The following is a 16985-nucleotide window of genomic DNA, read 5'->3' as shown; positions in this document are numbered from 1 at the left end:
GACACTTTAAGACATTAAAAAGGGTAACTTGGCACTACCCGCAATTCAGAATTAAATAAAAGGTCTACGATGAAAGCAAGGAAGACAGCAATAAATATTGGAAATATAAAATGTGTAACAGCAGTGTAACTGATGATGGCATAGCATCCAGGTCATTCTCATTCTTCATCCAGCAAGATATCTTTTAAAGGTTCAGAGTTGGACTAGACTTTTTTAAACATTAATGTGGCAGATAAAGCATATGGCTTGAGATAGAAAGTACAAATTGTGTAATTATTTTCCCTCTACGACTCAACTCGCTTGACCTCAGGACACAGAGAGTTTTACTGAACCATTTGTACAGGTTTGTTTTAGTGCTTCTAAATTGTCAAGAGCAATTTTTCTGCATCAGTAAATTATCTTGTAATAACGGCTACGTATCTAGCTTTAGTTTTAAAACAGGGTTGGCGTGACTTTACATAGACTTTACATGTGATGGGGCTTAAGAGCACCATCAAATTATTTCAGTGAGCGTTTATCCTCCGAGACCCTGACATGTCCTAAATGGGCTCAACTAAATGTGCACACAGAAGAAACATATTTCCCCCAAGACAATAAATGGTATTTTATTGTATTTGTGACACTGCTCAGAATAAGATAACAGTAATCTCATTCTGTCATGGTAATTACCACCGTTAATTTATGAATTAGCCCTTTAGTAATTAACCCACTTCAGTGCGGCGCGATGTAATGCAGTTACACGCATAACCTCTAGAGTGCATCTACTTTTAGCTGTTGGATCAGCAGTGAACAACATGTAACTGAGATATGCGCTATAATACATTTCACACCGGCTATGTCTGCTGTCCCTTGCACTCAGCCCATAGCAACATATTTTTGACCACTACTTGTCCAGCAAAGCACAACTCTCACAAACTGTATGTTAGCATCTCTTTGTGATTGTCGTCACTGCCTGTGGCTCGATGCAACTTGCTGGCGTGTGAAGGTTTAAACGTGATAGCCATTCTGCGGACCTGACTGAGCCCATCAAGATCACTTTGTTCTGACAGTGGCTTGGTGTCGCCAGCGTATTCCAGTACCTCTCTACTTGATTGGAGTCCTTCAAGCACAATACATTCAAATTGGCTGGCAGGACAGGGTGGGATTTTTTAAGTATGGATGGAAATAGGGGAGATCAGGACCTGCCTTCGTTTCAAAATATAACCTTTGCCAGACCTGGAGAGAATCAGCATCTGGCAAAGGTTTGGATCAATTTGACAGTAATACAAGTCAAGTCAAATAAGTATAATTTCAGAGTTTGCATTACATTATAGTTTGTCGCTCCGTAAGGTTTGAGAACATTAAGTTGTGTGTGTGTGTGTGTGTGTGTGTGACCATTTCTATTTATTCTGTCACCAAGATCTTTGAATTGCACAGACCTGTACAAAGGGTGCGATACAATAGGGGTTTGATTGATTGACTGATTGCCATGTTCAGAATCCAGTAGGGCAGGCAACGGGATTGGCCAATCAGATTCCACCGAGGGTTGTCACTCCCGGTGCAGACCCTAGCCCAGAGCAAGAGGCAATGTTTTATAAATACATTGGAAAGCGTTGCCTTTAGTCTGCTTTTGTTGTGCAAATGTACATTTCTAAATGTGATTGGCATGCTCTAGAAGTGTGCTATGCATTTACCCAGCCTAGTTGCATTTTAAATGCTTACATTAGTGTAAGATTTGGAATTTCACAATGTAGTCGTTATCCCATCGTGCATCCGTCCGATTTTCAGCAGCTCACATAATTTACAGAAAAAATAAAAACGTTATTAGTGACTTCCCTTTGTGTGTTAATATGACAAAACCGCTTTATATTTGCAACTAATGAATGTTCTGTCTCGTTGTATTTGTTGATTTTCCTACTCAAATGACATTTGTAATTCAGTTTCCGGCTCTATTCTGTGAAACCTGAACTTTAAACACCCAATTAAGGCTCAGCAATGAGAAGAGTTTGGTAGCAGCACTCGCTCCTCAGTAATCACCACAGCGAGGTCTCCAACCTGTACACATTGATCCTGTATTGATCTGTGTATGAGAAACTCTGGTTTAACCCAGTTCTCTGTTCTCACTCTCCACTTCCACTCGATATTCTGACTGAAGGGCAGCAACTGGATGGTCAACAGCTGACCAGCACAGATAGAGACAGAGAGATAGATAAATATATGAAAATAAAAAGGTAGGCCAATTGTCAGTTTGGTGCAGCAATAACAATGATCTTGTCAAAAGCACAACTTCCCAGCTTCACTATACAGTATTTTTGAGATTCCTCTCTACTTTGCAATTATGAGGAGTGGGGGCAGCCTTATGAACTTCAATCATTCATGAAGACCTTCCTTTACACTCTTTATTCTCGCCGGGTGTGAGACATGTCAAATATGCTTAGTTTGCCTTTATAGTGCAGCTTTCGCTGCTTTTGTTGTGACAGAATAAGGCTACAAGGAAATGCTCCGCCTCCATCTTAGAACATCAAAAGGTCTTTGAATTGCTTCTGTCGCCAAGAAAGATAAATGTGGTGTTGTCGCATCTGCCAGTATAATGTAAAACCATGTGTCAATTTTGTCAGCCTGGGAGAGACTTTGCAACAACATTGTTTACTCTTCCTCTTGAATAGCCAGATCAAACTTTTATTAGCGTGCCGGATGATGGTAAAACTACTCTGCATGAGCAAAATGGTACAGCGGCTTACAACTCCTTTCATTAGGACCGCAGCAGAGCCTCTCCTGTGGCACAGTTTATTGTTTTACATTCATTCAGGCACAATTTCTCAGTTAAAAACCTAAATATACGTTAACCGTTATGAGAGCCCCAACAGAATCAATACAGACAAAGACAGTGATTGTTTGCCTCCTGGGAGCTTTTTTGATCAATAAACACTTGTGATCAATAAACCCCAAAAATGAGCCAGTCAATTGCAGAACATGCAAGCTTTATAATTGAATCAGATGTTAAGAACTGAAGAATACACAGACTGGATGTGACACTACCATGTGCTTTAAATAATTATATTGTTCCACCCGTCACATGCCGCTGCATTTTGCTTGAAATTTGCGCAGACATCGTAGAACCATTCAACTGACCTTTCAGGGCCATTTCAAAATGAATCTTTCATTGGCTTTTATGTAAAGCATTCATCCTCTTGGAGCGCCGTAGCTGACAGAAACACTCACCATGACGACATCCCACGCTTTTGCTGTCTGTGTCAACAGCATCCTTTCATCTACATGCATGAAAAGTGTGCTGGCAGCTTTTCTGCCTCATTTAGACAAACGAATTCAATCTAATTAAGGTGTCAAAGCAGATGGCATTGTTTCATGCGCACATAAGAGGATTATGTGAACTTCCTCAGTCATTTTTTATATCATTCTCACATCGTGCAAAAAAAAGCACATGGTATTGGTTTATGTGTGGATTAAATTAGATGGAGAAGGTTGAAACATGTAGATTGTACTGATGCTCAAATGAAAGAAATAATTCACAGTCCGGTGTGGCATGTGGAGTCAGCTCGTCTCAACGTCCTAAAAATATGGTGAACACTGTTTTAGCAGCAGTGTATTCCTTCTGCTGTCTCAACAAGATAGAAACACACCCAGCAAACACACAAAGAGCTAGTCAGCACTAGAATTTAAAAAATATGAAGAAAAAAACCGTTTCCACATAAAAAAGGTTCGGCATCTTAAGCATGTATAACTTGCAGCCAGCTGGAGAACATTTGATCATTTCAGGATTGCTGTTCTGTCAAAGCCACTAAGGAACTGAGACATTTGTCTTTCTGATGTCTACATTATCTGGAGGATTTGCAGTGGTTGAAACTATCCATTCATTCGGATTTGTCCAAACAACTGATGTGAGGAAATGTAGCAGATAATGGGGTAGATATGGCATGTGTGGACTCTGTGTGCTTTCGGCAACAAAGAACTCTTCCACTGCATGCACTGATTAGTCGGCCTGTTCATCTTGAGCTATAAAGGATATGCTGACATCTAGAAGCGAGTAGATACTGAGTTTTATATTGGGCTCTACTGTTCCTGAAAAAATTGTTCCGTCACTTTTTATGGGTGAAGAGGTGAAACCAGATTTTTTTTGCATGTATAATTTAAGAGCAAATGGGTGCCTCTTTTACTGGAAGTGCTTTTACACAGTGAAAAAGGCCGGTAGATTTGAGCTGCACATGTTTTCTTAACCAATAATCAGTTTTCAGAAAAGGAACATGCTCTCTCCATGCTTTATAGGGTCAAACCAATCAATCAGACAATGGCATTTTTATTATTGGTTTAATTGACGAGGAGGTGGCAGGAGGATACTTTGGGCATTGCCCATGCCCGGGGCAATTATCAAATGCAAGCATCCATCTGTGGTTGGTGACTACTTACTAACCTTGAACTGTGTTATGTTTCTTTAAATGAAGCTCAATCATTGTCAGGATGGCAACTTGTGTCATCAAAATGTCTTCTGTGACTTGCAATAATGTGTCATGTATTTTTTGTGTGTGTTTTACTGACTATGCCCTGGTTGAAGGTTTTTTCTCTTCTTTTTTTCCCGTGAAACTTCGAACAATGCCTGCTCTGTTTGAGTGGTGTGTCTGAGGTTGAATATAAAAGGAGAATAAGAACACAATACTAGCCTACATAAGAATGCCTTAGAAAAATATGTGCTTTTAAAATATTTTTATCTTACAAGCAACCAGAATATTTTTGCTTAGTGTCTCTCCGCTCTGAGATTCCACCGCCTGCGGGGTGTGATTGTGGAATTTGCCTTTGATTATAAACCGGCTTTCTGCAAGCCACTACTCACCACTGTCAGTATTAATCGTCCATATCTTAAAATCTGAATTAGAGAATGTTCTTTAATAATGAAATGTGGCATGTCAAGCACACAAATATTTTTCTAACACTGAAGATGCACTTGAAAACAAACTGTATGTGTTCTTGCATAGGACCATATCATGCTGTACTGTATGTTACTTGTAGTGACCTACATATGCCAACCCATTGGACTATTGTGCTATTACTTAAGCTTCTGTAAAGGATAGTAAAAGGGATTACTGTGCTGCTGTCCCAACCCCCAACGACACACACATGCACACTGGATAATGAACTGATTTAAATAGCAATAAAATGTGTGTAGAAGAATTATACAAGAGGACAGCCTCTGACCTCATTAGGCATAATTTTAGTAGATTATCAGATGGCAGTCTTGATGATTCCCTAATGAAACTGTCGAAAAAAATGTACTGTTCTTGTGCACTGTATGCTGCTTTTTGTAGCTCACTGGCCTGTAATACGACGATATTCTCTTGTTTTCTTTTATTCTTAGCGCCAAAGGAAAACAACGGCATCGGTAAGAGGACACTGGACCCGGACAGGGACTTGTCAACACAGCAGGACACGGAGAGCGAAGTCCACTCCGTCACCACCGTCTCACCAATGAACATCCCCAACCACCGGCCTGTTCTCAAGGGACTGCTGCTTCATGATCACCTCCTTACAAGGGATTTCCAGGGGGACCAGCACTTTTTTAAGAGGGATGGATCTGTGGCTGCATATTCCACCATGCCAGGCTCTCTCTCTGCCTCAGATGAAAGGGACCCTGTCACTCAGCTGGTGCCCCACGAGGACGCCCCAGCATTTTCAGACATTGCCTCCACTGCCACTGCGGTGGCCACCTCCCCACTGACCACATTTTCTCCCACAACACCAAGGCCACCCATGTCTGTCCCTCAAAAGAAGTCCTCAAAGACAAGGGGGGCGGAGAAGGTAGAGCCAACGACAGACTCCTTCACCACTCAAGTGACACCAAATAATAGAGACGCAGTGGTGTCCTTATCATCGCAGAGGAGTCAGCCTCAAATTTGGAGTGCGCCTCCCACAGAAGCGACCCCTGCACCCTCCTCAATGCGGACGGAGGAAGGAGAAGCTCGGGAAACCACGGTGGAAAAGAAAACAAGCCCCGATCAGCCACTTCCCAACTTAACTTACCGAGAGGAAGGTGCCAACATGACGTCCACAACCGTAATCACCACCATCACCACTGTGCAGACAGCAGGTAGGCATGCTCATGTTTCCTCTGACTTTCAAAGATGACATTCAAACAACCTATTTAAATGAATAGCAGCCGCATCCAAATAATTTTTTCCCTGATGGAAATTCAAAATTGAGTGGTATCTCTCCCCAAAGATTTAACACATCCATCCTCGAGGACAAGACAACTAAGCATCAGCTAATCAACATCGCTGGTGTTCATTTCGCATGCTGCACACTGCTATTCATCTCACCAGCGGGGATAACAGAGTCGCTCATGTGTCAGAAACAATCTGATTTTCCCTGATGTGTCCTGCCTGTCCTCTCCACTGGCCACAGAGGGCTGACGGCCCAGATGAGCAGTGTCGGGGAGGGAATCTGCAGAGATATAGTTAGAGGGGTTATGGGGGCCACGGTGACACAGGTGTGCTGTCAGACAGATCAGTGGTCCGGGAAAAAGGGAATCACTTGCCTTTTTACTGTCTCCCACAGAGCCATGCAGCCTGAATTTCACTGACCCTGAGGGCACCATCAAAATCCTGCAGCAGCTTGACTCTGGAGCGGAGTGTAACTACCTGGTTACGGTCTACCTGGGGTATGGCATTGAGGTTCAGGTCAGTGCCAAAGGCTCACTGTGAAGTTGTCCCTTATTAGCAATTCATAAACTATTTGTGAAACTTCTGAATAAAGTTGTATAGTTATAAATTGCATCTTAAAAAAAAAAATAGATTCATATGTCAACAAACAGTAAATAGTTACTATCCTTTCAGCTCTGTTTTTAGTCTCCACCAGGAAGGAATAACCAGACTCAATATGTTTGCTAGCTATTTGCTCATTTTGTTTCTATTTCATGCTGGGCAGTTAGGGTACAGTGGGTTTATCAGATATTATTTTCCTAAAAACTGCTGCCTGCATCTGGCAGAGCCGTGATACTTGACCAAAACAGTAAAGTTGCAGACCATAAAAGCAAAACAATGAGCTGAACGATGCTATAAACTCAGTCGAGCTGAGAGGAACTGCAGAGCCGGGTGTCTGAAAGTAAATTATTGTTGCAAAAAAAAGAAAAAAAGGTTCTTTTCAAGAGTGAAGAATATCGACTCATTTTAGTTTAGTGTCCTCGCCGTTACAGTATCTGCTGGTCTTGTGTGAGTTGACGGAGATCGACCGGCAACAAATTGCTGGGGTGAGTGGGTAGATGGGGGCAAAACTGATGGGGTCTGTCTCAAGTTGAAATGTTTGCTTGGTAAGTCTTTTTACAAAAAGGTCATACGAATTAACTGTCAGTGCGTGTGTTCCCTGGCATTTGCAATTTCTCAAACGCCTCATTTACCACCGGGGACGTTAAAATGTGTGAGCTTTGTCTCGCTGCCTCTGGTGGGCTAAGATAAGTCTTGACAGAGTATATGTTTGTATAGGAGGTTTTTCTCTGAACGCTTCTTCTGGGTAAAGCAAGTGAATCTTGAACCACATAAGTATGAGCACACTCACCTGCACATGTACACACACACACACACACACACACACACACACACACACACACACACACACACACACACACACACACACACACACACACACACACATTTGCATTTCACCACATTTGATATATTAGATCTCAACTTTCACGTCCTCTCTAGTGAATCAAAACAGCAAGGGAAGGGAACTTACAGTCGTTTTATCCTCACACATCGACTGTACCAGGCCTGATACAGAAACAGCAGGGAGCCATGTGTTTCAGCACCACGTCGTGAACAGATGGGACCAACAGTCTCCCTCCGTCCTACAGCTGAACCGATAGTGATCTCATGGCAAACTACACACACACAACTGCTCGGTACGACTGATGAGAATGACGAGCCGTGGACTCTTTGTTCCTAGCGAATGAAGATGGAAAGAGAGAAATTTAAGTCAAGTGTATGTCATACCATCTCATCAGCACTGAGTGAAGCTCCTCTGCCTGGAGGCTATCCAGGGCCCAAGGTTTTATGGGAATAGAAGAGATCAAAAAGTAGACTTGCGGAGGAGCAGTGTGCACAGAAAATGTAATGCGAGCAGAACAGTTTTTACACAGGGAGGACTTTTAGTTATCAACAATTCATAAACTCCACACACACCTGTTGCAGAAATAAATGTTTGTTTTTAATTTTGTGTCGAGACGTGTGACTGCAGTGTCGTTATTGTAAAGATAATGTGACTAACGACAGGTTATTTACTGAGCAGCATGCAATGTCATCTTTTTTTTAATTGGCAACCACGTAGAATAATTAAACAGTTTAGATCAATACTCTGTCCTTTCATTGTGAAGGTCTTGCACTTCTAGTCGCGTTTCATGCGTTTAATTTAAGAGACTAATCCTTTAAAATCATCGTATCCATCGTAAAATCATCGTATCATCGTATAACAAAATAGAGAAGTAATGAACTGTTGTTGAAGCGACTAAACTGATTGCTTCCACTTTTCTGATGAGCTTATTTGTCGATCTCTGGAGGGATCACGGACTCTCCTCTGCCAATTCTCTGCTGGGATCATGGTCAGTTTACAGATTTTTGGCGATAGATTTTTGTAGACACACAGAAATATACATCTTAAAATTAACTTTGGTTTGGATTGCATTTAACGTGTCGAGCACTAAGCATTAGGAGCCGTATTTTGGTGGAAGTGCAAGTTCTTGTTTTGGCAGCCTGTCTCCGCTATGGAAGGGAGTTGTTATAGCAGACATACCAGCAGTCTGCAAGAGCAAAGGAATGGAATACGATGGAGGAAAAACTCTGAAGGACAGATGAGGTGACTGTGTGATAAATATTTATGTTGATGTATGGTTTGGTAAAACATAATATAGGCACTCAGAGAACCTTGTGATTTCCATCAGGAATCACATAGATTGGTGGGGAATAAATAAGCAAGATCAGACCTTTTTTCTGTGCTTAGTCAATACTTCTTTCAGCAGTCTGGCAGCTTGCAGAAAAGGGAGGATGAAAAATGTATCAGGAGAATTTACTGCCCTCAGCCTGGCTCTACAACCCCTCGGCCACATCTAACAGCATATAATGCATCGCTCCATCTGGTGATTCTGGCCGTGTTACAATTTATTTGCAGAATAATTGCTGAAATATTAAGAGGCTGATGCAACACTAACTTTCAACGCCCAGAGATGAAGTAAAATACAAATATCTAGGCATTGCACTTTAGTGTACACTGCACATAAGTAAAGTTAGGGGGATGCAGGAACGGGTCGAGTGCGGATTATATCATGTTAAAAGTTAAGATATAGATTTTCTGTCTGACAAGCTATACGATCAAATGTAGCAATGATGATTAATGTTAAAGCTGGGTTAAAGAGCGGGTTACTGTAATATGGAAAGCTTTCATTCAGGGCTAATGTTATTCAGTTTTGCCCTTGAAATTCACTGTATGCTGGTTTTAGTAGAAATTTCAAAGAATCAATCGTACCATCCACTTGAGTATATCACTATAATAAATTATATACTGTCCAGTATATAAACGTAACCTTATTTTGATGTCATGGACAGGTCAAAACAGCTGTGTCACACATGTGAAAATGTATTATTTACAATTATTTTGCCAGTGAATCGCCGATATCTTGAGCCCATCTTATTCCTGTCCTCTATATCTGTCTCCGAGGTCCCTTTGCAACAAGGTTTTACTAAAGGACAGATGGAGGTTTTCCAGAACTGGGCTGTGTTATTAAAGTACTTAAAATCTGTTTTGCAGCTTTTTTCATTTGATCAGGTAAATCCGGTGGGCGAGCTAGCTATCAGCTCTTTCCAGGCCATCTGTCCCTCCCCGATTTCTTCGTCTCTCCTCTGCTCACTGATCTACCTGCCTGGGTCTCAAGGACTTACCATTTGAGGTTCTGCACAGGTTGTTCCAGCTCTGTGTCATGGTGGCCATGGTCTCGCTGAAAGAGAATGTATTGTGTTATGGAGGACTGAGAGTAGTTGATACATTTCAAGGGTTACGAGCGTAGACATGACCAATTTCTCACATTGTCACAAAGGCTGATTGAGGGAGTGTTTCCATTTTCTCACAGGTTTAAAAGGAGCATCATTTAAAAAGCTGGCAAGGGAGGATTTTGAGGTCAATACTGTATATCTCATTTTTCCGCTCTTTTCCATTCCTCTCCCAATTCTTTCACCCTTTTTTCTATTTCCACCCTGCTCTGATTTATCAGGTTTTCTATCTATCCAGTTCCTCTTCCCTGTCTCAATCAGTTGCAGCTCTGGTGGTGAATTAAACAGGACAGAGCAAAGAATTTACACCCCTCTCTTGACTTGCTGTATTATTATTATTTTATTTTTCATATGAATATTTAATATTCTTGATTATGTTGGTAAGACAGCAAGTGACCACCAAGTGAAAGAGATCACAACGTTTTATTTGTTTGTTTCTTTAATTGAAGCTCATAAATATCAAACAAATGCCTCGAGTCTCAGTGGGGTAAATTAGAGCTTCCAAGTTTTTCATCCTCAAATGAGTGAATATTGTTTCAGAAGTTTCCAAGCGAGACAAAATAAAACTTAAGAGCCAAACATCTAATGAGCTCAAGGCTGCATGTGCTAATGAGGAACATTTGAGGAGGGGATACACCATGGTCGGGGTGGATCACCAGTGAAATCCCCCTTCAAGGATTGAGATGTTACAGCGCATGCCAAGTGTTTATAGCCAACACCGACTTGAGGGTTAACGATTGGTATTTGATGCTCCTTCTGCGACCACGCTCCTCTGGCTCCAATCAATAGCCATGTTAATAAGCAGCAGAAATACTTGACACACAGCCTCCTCTCTGTGCCGGGTGAATTGCTGTATTGATCTTTGCACTCCCATTTTAATTCCAGTTTTTCTTACAAAAGAAGAAAATGCACATGGCATTGACCCTGGCCGAGTGTGGCTGATAGGGGGGGGATTACATTTGTTTTGTGTTCAGTGACCGCCAGTGCTCTCATCAAATGAAAAGGCCACAAGAAAGTGTTATGGAAGCAAATCTTGACACTTTTGTAAAAAAAAAAACACCATTTCCCCTTTTAAAGCCTACAATAATGCCCGTAATCCTCCCTCCTCGCATCTTGCATACCAAACGCTGTTTTAACAAGGTAATGCACATGATGTGGCCATTCTCTGACACCCTAGCAGCACAAACAGAGCAACACATGGCAGATGTGTCGCAGAGAAACTGAGCCTGACGGAGTAATGGAGGCCAAGGCGGGCTCACTGCCTTTAATCAACTTGAGATGAGGCAGAGGGAAGCCTTCATCATGTTGTGCCTTAGGGGAGTAAGGGAGGACATAAAGAAGGCCAGTTTGATCTTGATGAGCTTTTTAGGGTGCCGGGGCTTTTCTGAGATGAGTTTTCATGGGGCCTAGTCTTCCCGCGAGGAATGCTTTCAGGTGACACTAATTGCTCCTCCACCCAGCTAGCTGTCAAAGGAGGGAAAACTCTGTCTGCCAGAAAACGACATTCTCTCCAACTCTCTCAGTGTCATGATGAGGCTGGGAGGGTGAAGATGAACGCTTGAAAATATGAAGCGTAATTAGCAATGCATGAATTTGAATCTATTCAAAAAATGCACACCGCAGCAAATAAACGGGGATGTCAAGGCCCAAGAGGCACCTCGGTGAGTGAGACTGATTTATCAGAGCGCAGGAGTCTCATCTCATGAACATGTTTCAAATGCTGAGGAGCTTCACGTCTACTTTACTGCAAGCTTCTGGAGGGAAGATGACAATATTTGAGAGGATGGTCACTATATGGTGGAGGCATTACAGGATTTCAGGAGCATACATTTTCCTCATGTAAACGCTTATCAGTAAATTGAATCGTCAATAAGTTCAGAGGGAACACATTTTCTCCCGGATGATGTTTGTTTTTTAAATCACAATACATTTCTAATGAAAATGAAAGTTATAGTGGCCACTACGCTACAAGCAGTAGTGTGGAACGTATCCTGTAAGCCAGCGGTGCCCACACTTAATATTTTTCATGTGGGAAAAGGCTGACTCACAGGCTGACCATTGCGGGCATTTACATTCATTTGCACATGGGAGCTGGGTTTTGTCGATAAAGTTGTTTTGTTTTAATGGCATACGATCTACCCGCACTACCTTTGCGATCGACTGGTCAATCGCGATCGACGTATTGGGCACCTCTGCTGTAAGCCAACAGTAAACAGAACTACAAGCAGAACTACACAACAAAGAGTCCTTGTAGGGACGGGATGGTGTGAAACTAAAAGTGATGTACTTATTTTGACCCAAATCACAATAATAATCTTTTTCTCAACCTATAACCAAGTAGTTGTGTTGCCTAAACCTAAACGGAATTGAGATTGCAATGTCAAAATCCCAAGATTGCCACAAGTGGTTAAAACACTCTAATGTGTTGAAATACACAATTTAGAAATGTTAATTTGAAACATATTTTTGGTTCAGAAATGTCAAGGTTCATTTAATCCGTGGTTTGCAGGATTGTTAGTTTTTCTTTTTCTGGCAACTGGGTTGCAAAATGTGACATAAGCGACAATGAGGAAGCCAGTGTTTTATTCAACCACCAGCTCTGTCCCTTTCTCATTAACATTGAGCTTTCGCTGATTGGTAAGGATCCATTGTTTTAGACAGCAGGGCAAACAGGAAATGGTCTTGGCTGTTGTGTATAGAAGGTGAATGTTCAATTAAGATAACATTTCCTATATAATGAACACCGGAGGAATTCTTTTTTGTATGAATTTATCAGGAAATACACAAAAACACCAACTGGTGGTGTACTAAGATTATTCAAATGTAAGCCTCAGATACAGGGTGATGAGGTAGTAGTCTACTAGTGTGCTCCCCTGCATCAGCCATACTAATGATGACACTGCAGCTGGTGAGTCCAATGGCTGTTGATTTACTGCCCCCAGCAGCAGAGTCATTTAATTTCCACGTATAGGGAGATCATTTTGATTACATACTGCTCATTTCTGCATCAGCAATGGCTCCTGTGAGTCACTGTAAATGTTCATTGTAGAGCACCACCAGATGTTTTCAACATTAAATTATCAGTGAGAGTCCGCCTCTGTGGACAGTTAACTCATATGTGTGCTTACAGATGCATTAATAAAAGAGTGAATAAAGATAACATGCCATCTGTAAAGAGGACAATTTATTTGACAGATTATTTATTTCAAAAGCACCAAGATACATTTTTCTTGCCATTCATTTTCTTGTTTTCTTTTAGACAGTAACTCCTTAATTGCATGATACATATTTTTTGACTGGGCTGCAGCAAAGCAAGGCCGGCCCTGGAAGCATTAAAGTATGTCCCTGAGTCTCTGTGTGAGTGATGAAGTTACTGAGTAATGACGTTACACCATGGGCTGTTACAGCGTTAGGGTTTCCCCATTATTTAGTCAAATTGACTCACGGTTTCCACAGAACGCACTTTTGCACACGATCAGTTATCTGATCCACTTCCTTCGAAACATACAAGCTTGTTGTTGTTGATGCGCAATCCTCTGTTTGTAGGGTGTTGACACAGTTTGATGCATGGTCTTTGTTATGAGGTCTGGAAGCTGAAACAGGAAAGTTGTCTTGCTATGTTTGAGGCTGTGGGCATATCCATAATTGTCATGAGATGCAGCCTAGGTCTGGTTCATTTAAGTGCTAAATCCAAAAGCAGAACATTAATTATAGCAGCAAACACATATTGGATTTATAAAGTTACAGTTAAAGGAAGTTGCTCTCCCCTGTGTGTGTGTGTTAACCAACCGTCACTGTGTTTTGTTTGTGTAGTGCCTCCACAAACCATTGCCTGTGCTTCTTGTGGTGGCGACTAATAAGACAATAACACTTTAGATGAGTAGTCCAGAACATCAAATTGATGAAAGTAACGTGGTTATATTGTTGAATATAGCAGTCCTGAGTCATGTGACTCAAAACATAGCTAAACCATGCTTCAGTAAACTTTAAGAACACATTGGATCCTCAAGAAAATTGCAGATAAACATCAAGTTTCCATTAATTCACATTTTAGATGCACCGCTAACGACTATACCTGAAACAATTTGGCCACAAAACACAGTCCAGTCAGTTTATCTCTTGTGTGGACTGTTAGATACCAGCAATGACTCTATAGTAACAGATTAAATGCCATGCTAGCCTGTTTTCTGTTTGGATGTGATTAGATGAATCTTCACCTCTGCTCACTCACATAGGTTAGCACCCTGGAAGGTCCCTGTGTTCGACAAAGATCATGGCAAAAACACAAAGATTGAGGTATTCTCCAGCAAATATTCTGATCCTTTGAAACCTTTGTTTTGGAGATCTTTTGTATTCGGAGTGCAGTTGTGGCCGTGCAAGGTGGTCTGTTCATTATAGTGGTTTGATTGAAAAGACGGTGGCCAGAGGAGAGAGATGACCCTCTCTCCTCTAGTCCTCTCATTTTGATTGGGCTCAGGAAACATTTTACTGGAACAGTTGGAGGGAGAAAAGAAGTGCTGGAGGGTTAACAACTGGCATTTGAAAGAGCACTTGGAGGACAGTCTTACATTCTATGCATTGTTTAAAGCCTTCCTTTAATAACTTAAATTAAAAAGAAAAGAAAAACACCAAACAGACATTCTTCCTTCTTTCCACACAATCCTCAAAATGGAGCAGCACAATGTTTAGATGGCATCCTCTGATAATGTTGCTGGTGCAGGAGTGTGCTTGGTCAGCCAAATCCTTGGTCCCACACATGTGTCTGCTGAGGCAGAGATTCCAACTAGGAGTTACAATAAGCCTGCTCTCATTACAGTCCAGAGGAACATGCATGTGTGTGTAGATACGCGCGTGCACACACACACACACACACACACACACACACACACACACACACACACACACACACACACACACACACACACACAAACGAAGAGTGAAACGGTGAGAAAGAAGTCCCCCTGGGCATTTGGCTCCAGCACTGGTGAAGATAAGGTAGTGTGATGTCTCTTGACATGGCCAATGATTCATAATTGAGGCAGGACAGCTGTTGCTGGCTGCACTGACAGGTCCCAGGGTGGATGACAGACGATACGGCCCTCTGGGGCTATCAGTCCAACTGCTCCCTGCTCACTATCTGCTCACCTGTCCTTCATCAGCCTCCCTGGTATATGTAAACCAAGAGGTCACAGAATTACAATCTGTTTGACCTTACTGGATATGATTTTAAGTTGTTGCAATATCAGAATGTGTACAAAGAAACGATTAATACCAACAACAAAAGCCAAACAATTGTCAAAAATGTATCTTTTAAGTTCAACTACTTGAAAACTAACAGTAAGAAAGGAATGATTGAATGAAAACCAATAGATACAGACAAACTAATACTGATAACTGTCATATACTGTAATCATATTACGATGAAGTGGACTCAGATACCATCAGATGAAACATTAAATATGCAGTCTTTGTCATGAGAGACAAAAAGATAAGAAAGTTGTAATTAAGATGTATCCTGTCTAATCTTAATGGTTGTTCCAATGTCCAGGGACTTTATCTGCAAAATACCCCGTCCTTGATTACTTGCGGAGGCTAGGAATCCTTATATCAATCTAAGGCATATAAGGAGTCAGTGAATCACAGACTGCATGTAGTGTATGTGGACCAAATCAATTTAATTCTTTCAAAATCAACAGTACAATTGACAATTAATGCAAACAGGGAGCCAACATAAATTGGCTATATGTTTTGGTGCCTGTTCTAATGTAAGCAGTGGAGGAAGCTCTGACAGATACCAACATAAAGTGCATGACAGCAGTTCAGGCAGTTCAACATATACAACTTTCTGTCAGTAGGAGACAATCATGTTCAAGCAAAATCATGGATGGACAAAAATAACACTGCGATTTCTAGCAATCTGCTTAATGTGTTTTGACAGGCAGCCTAGTTGGCTGTCGATGGGATTGGTAGAAATTGCTTGTCCAATTAGCGCAGAATTGTTGTCATTACATTCTATAACATTAACATTTTGTGAAATGTTGGGACATCCAGCCTCTGATATCATTAAGGGATACAAAAAGATTGATACTCAAATTGGATCTGCGGCAAGTGTGAGGAGGGGAAGGAAATTGAGAAAGGATAAGAGGTTTTCGACCAGTTTCACAGAGGGCTTTATTAACAAGAGGGACATTTGATTTACAGCCTGATTTTTTTTTTCGAGAGATGCTTGACTGAAATATTTATGAACCATGGTGGAATATCAGCCATCTCTCATTGTGTCACCAGCTTTACACAATGGCAGAGGCAACAGAAACACATTACGGAATAATAATTTGAGACTGCGTTTTCAAAGATTAAGGGAATACTAGGCTCTAATCTTTTAACTTTCTGAATCCACAATAAACACAACCTGACAAAGATGAAAATAAATATTCATCCTTGTTTGAATTTTTTATAAAAGTAACAAAGTACAACCTTTTCCTTCAAGTTCCTTGAAAACGTTTCAGGTTTTAGCTACAAGACTGCAATGCAAACAATCAATCATGATCAATGATGGATGTTATTTTAGTTGAGACTCCATTGTTGTCTAAACTTGTCAATCAAGTTAAATGCCATCATCTCACCCCTTGAATATACGAGTATAGATGTGGAATTGAAAGATAATTACTGTGCTGTACTGTGGGGCGAGCTATGAAATTATAAGATGAGCAAGTCGCTGGAGTAACCTGATTTGCACAGCATCCAAGCTCTCCATATTAACTCAGAGACACAAAGGCAGAAGTGGGGGGAAAAAGAACTGTGCCAAAGGCTTTGTCATTGCCGCTGCCCTTGAGAAACAGGGAATGTAAAAGCATGTGGCATTCCTTTATTACTCACTGTGACACGATTGTTTAAGGCTCCTGCAACAACGGTTTTTATATTAAAAACATACAGAGGGGATTCTGGAACACACACACACACACA

At 41.2% G+C, this 16985-nt stretch overlaps 1 protein-coding gene across 1 annotated transcript in view; it reads left to right on the top strand.

The window, feature by feature from the left end:
• The window catches only part of LOC306732784 (seizure protein 6 homolog), a gene marked incomplete at both ends in the record, with an annotated part of 81102 nt that overhangs the window by 38124 nt on the left and 25993 nt on the right, over positions 1-16985 (top strand). Inside the window, 2 exons of the mRNA XM_079213947.1 lie at positions 5348-6076; positions 6544-6665. Of these exons, the coding sequence (XP_079070073.1) occupies positions 5348-6076; positions 6544-6665 (851 nt within the window). The remainder of the gene's footprint in view (positions 1-5347; positions 6077-6543; positions 6666-16985) is intronic.

This window comes from Taurulus bubalis, assembly GCF_910589615.1.
Source record: "Taurulus bubalis genome assembly, chromosome: 2".
Taxonomy (NCBI): domain Eukaryota; kingdom Metazoa; phylum Chordata; class Actinopteri; order Perciformes; family Cottidae; genus Taurulus; species Taurulus bubalis.
Note: the sequence above shows the minus strand (reverse complement) of the source record. Positions and strands in the feature narration are given on the sequence as shown.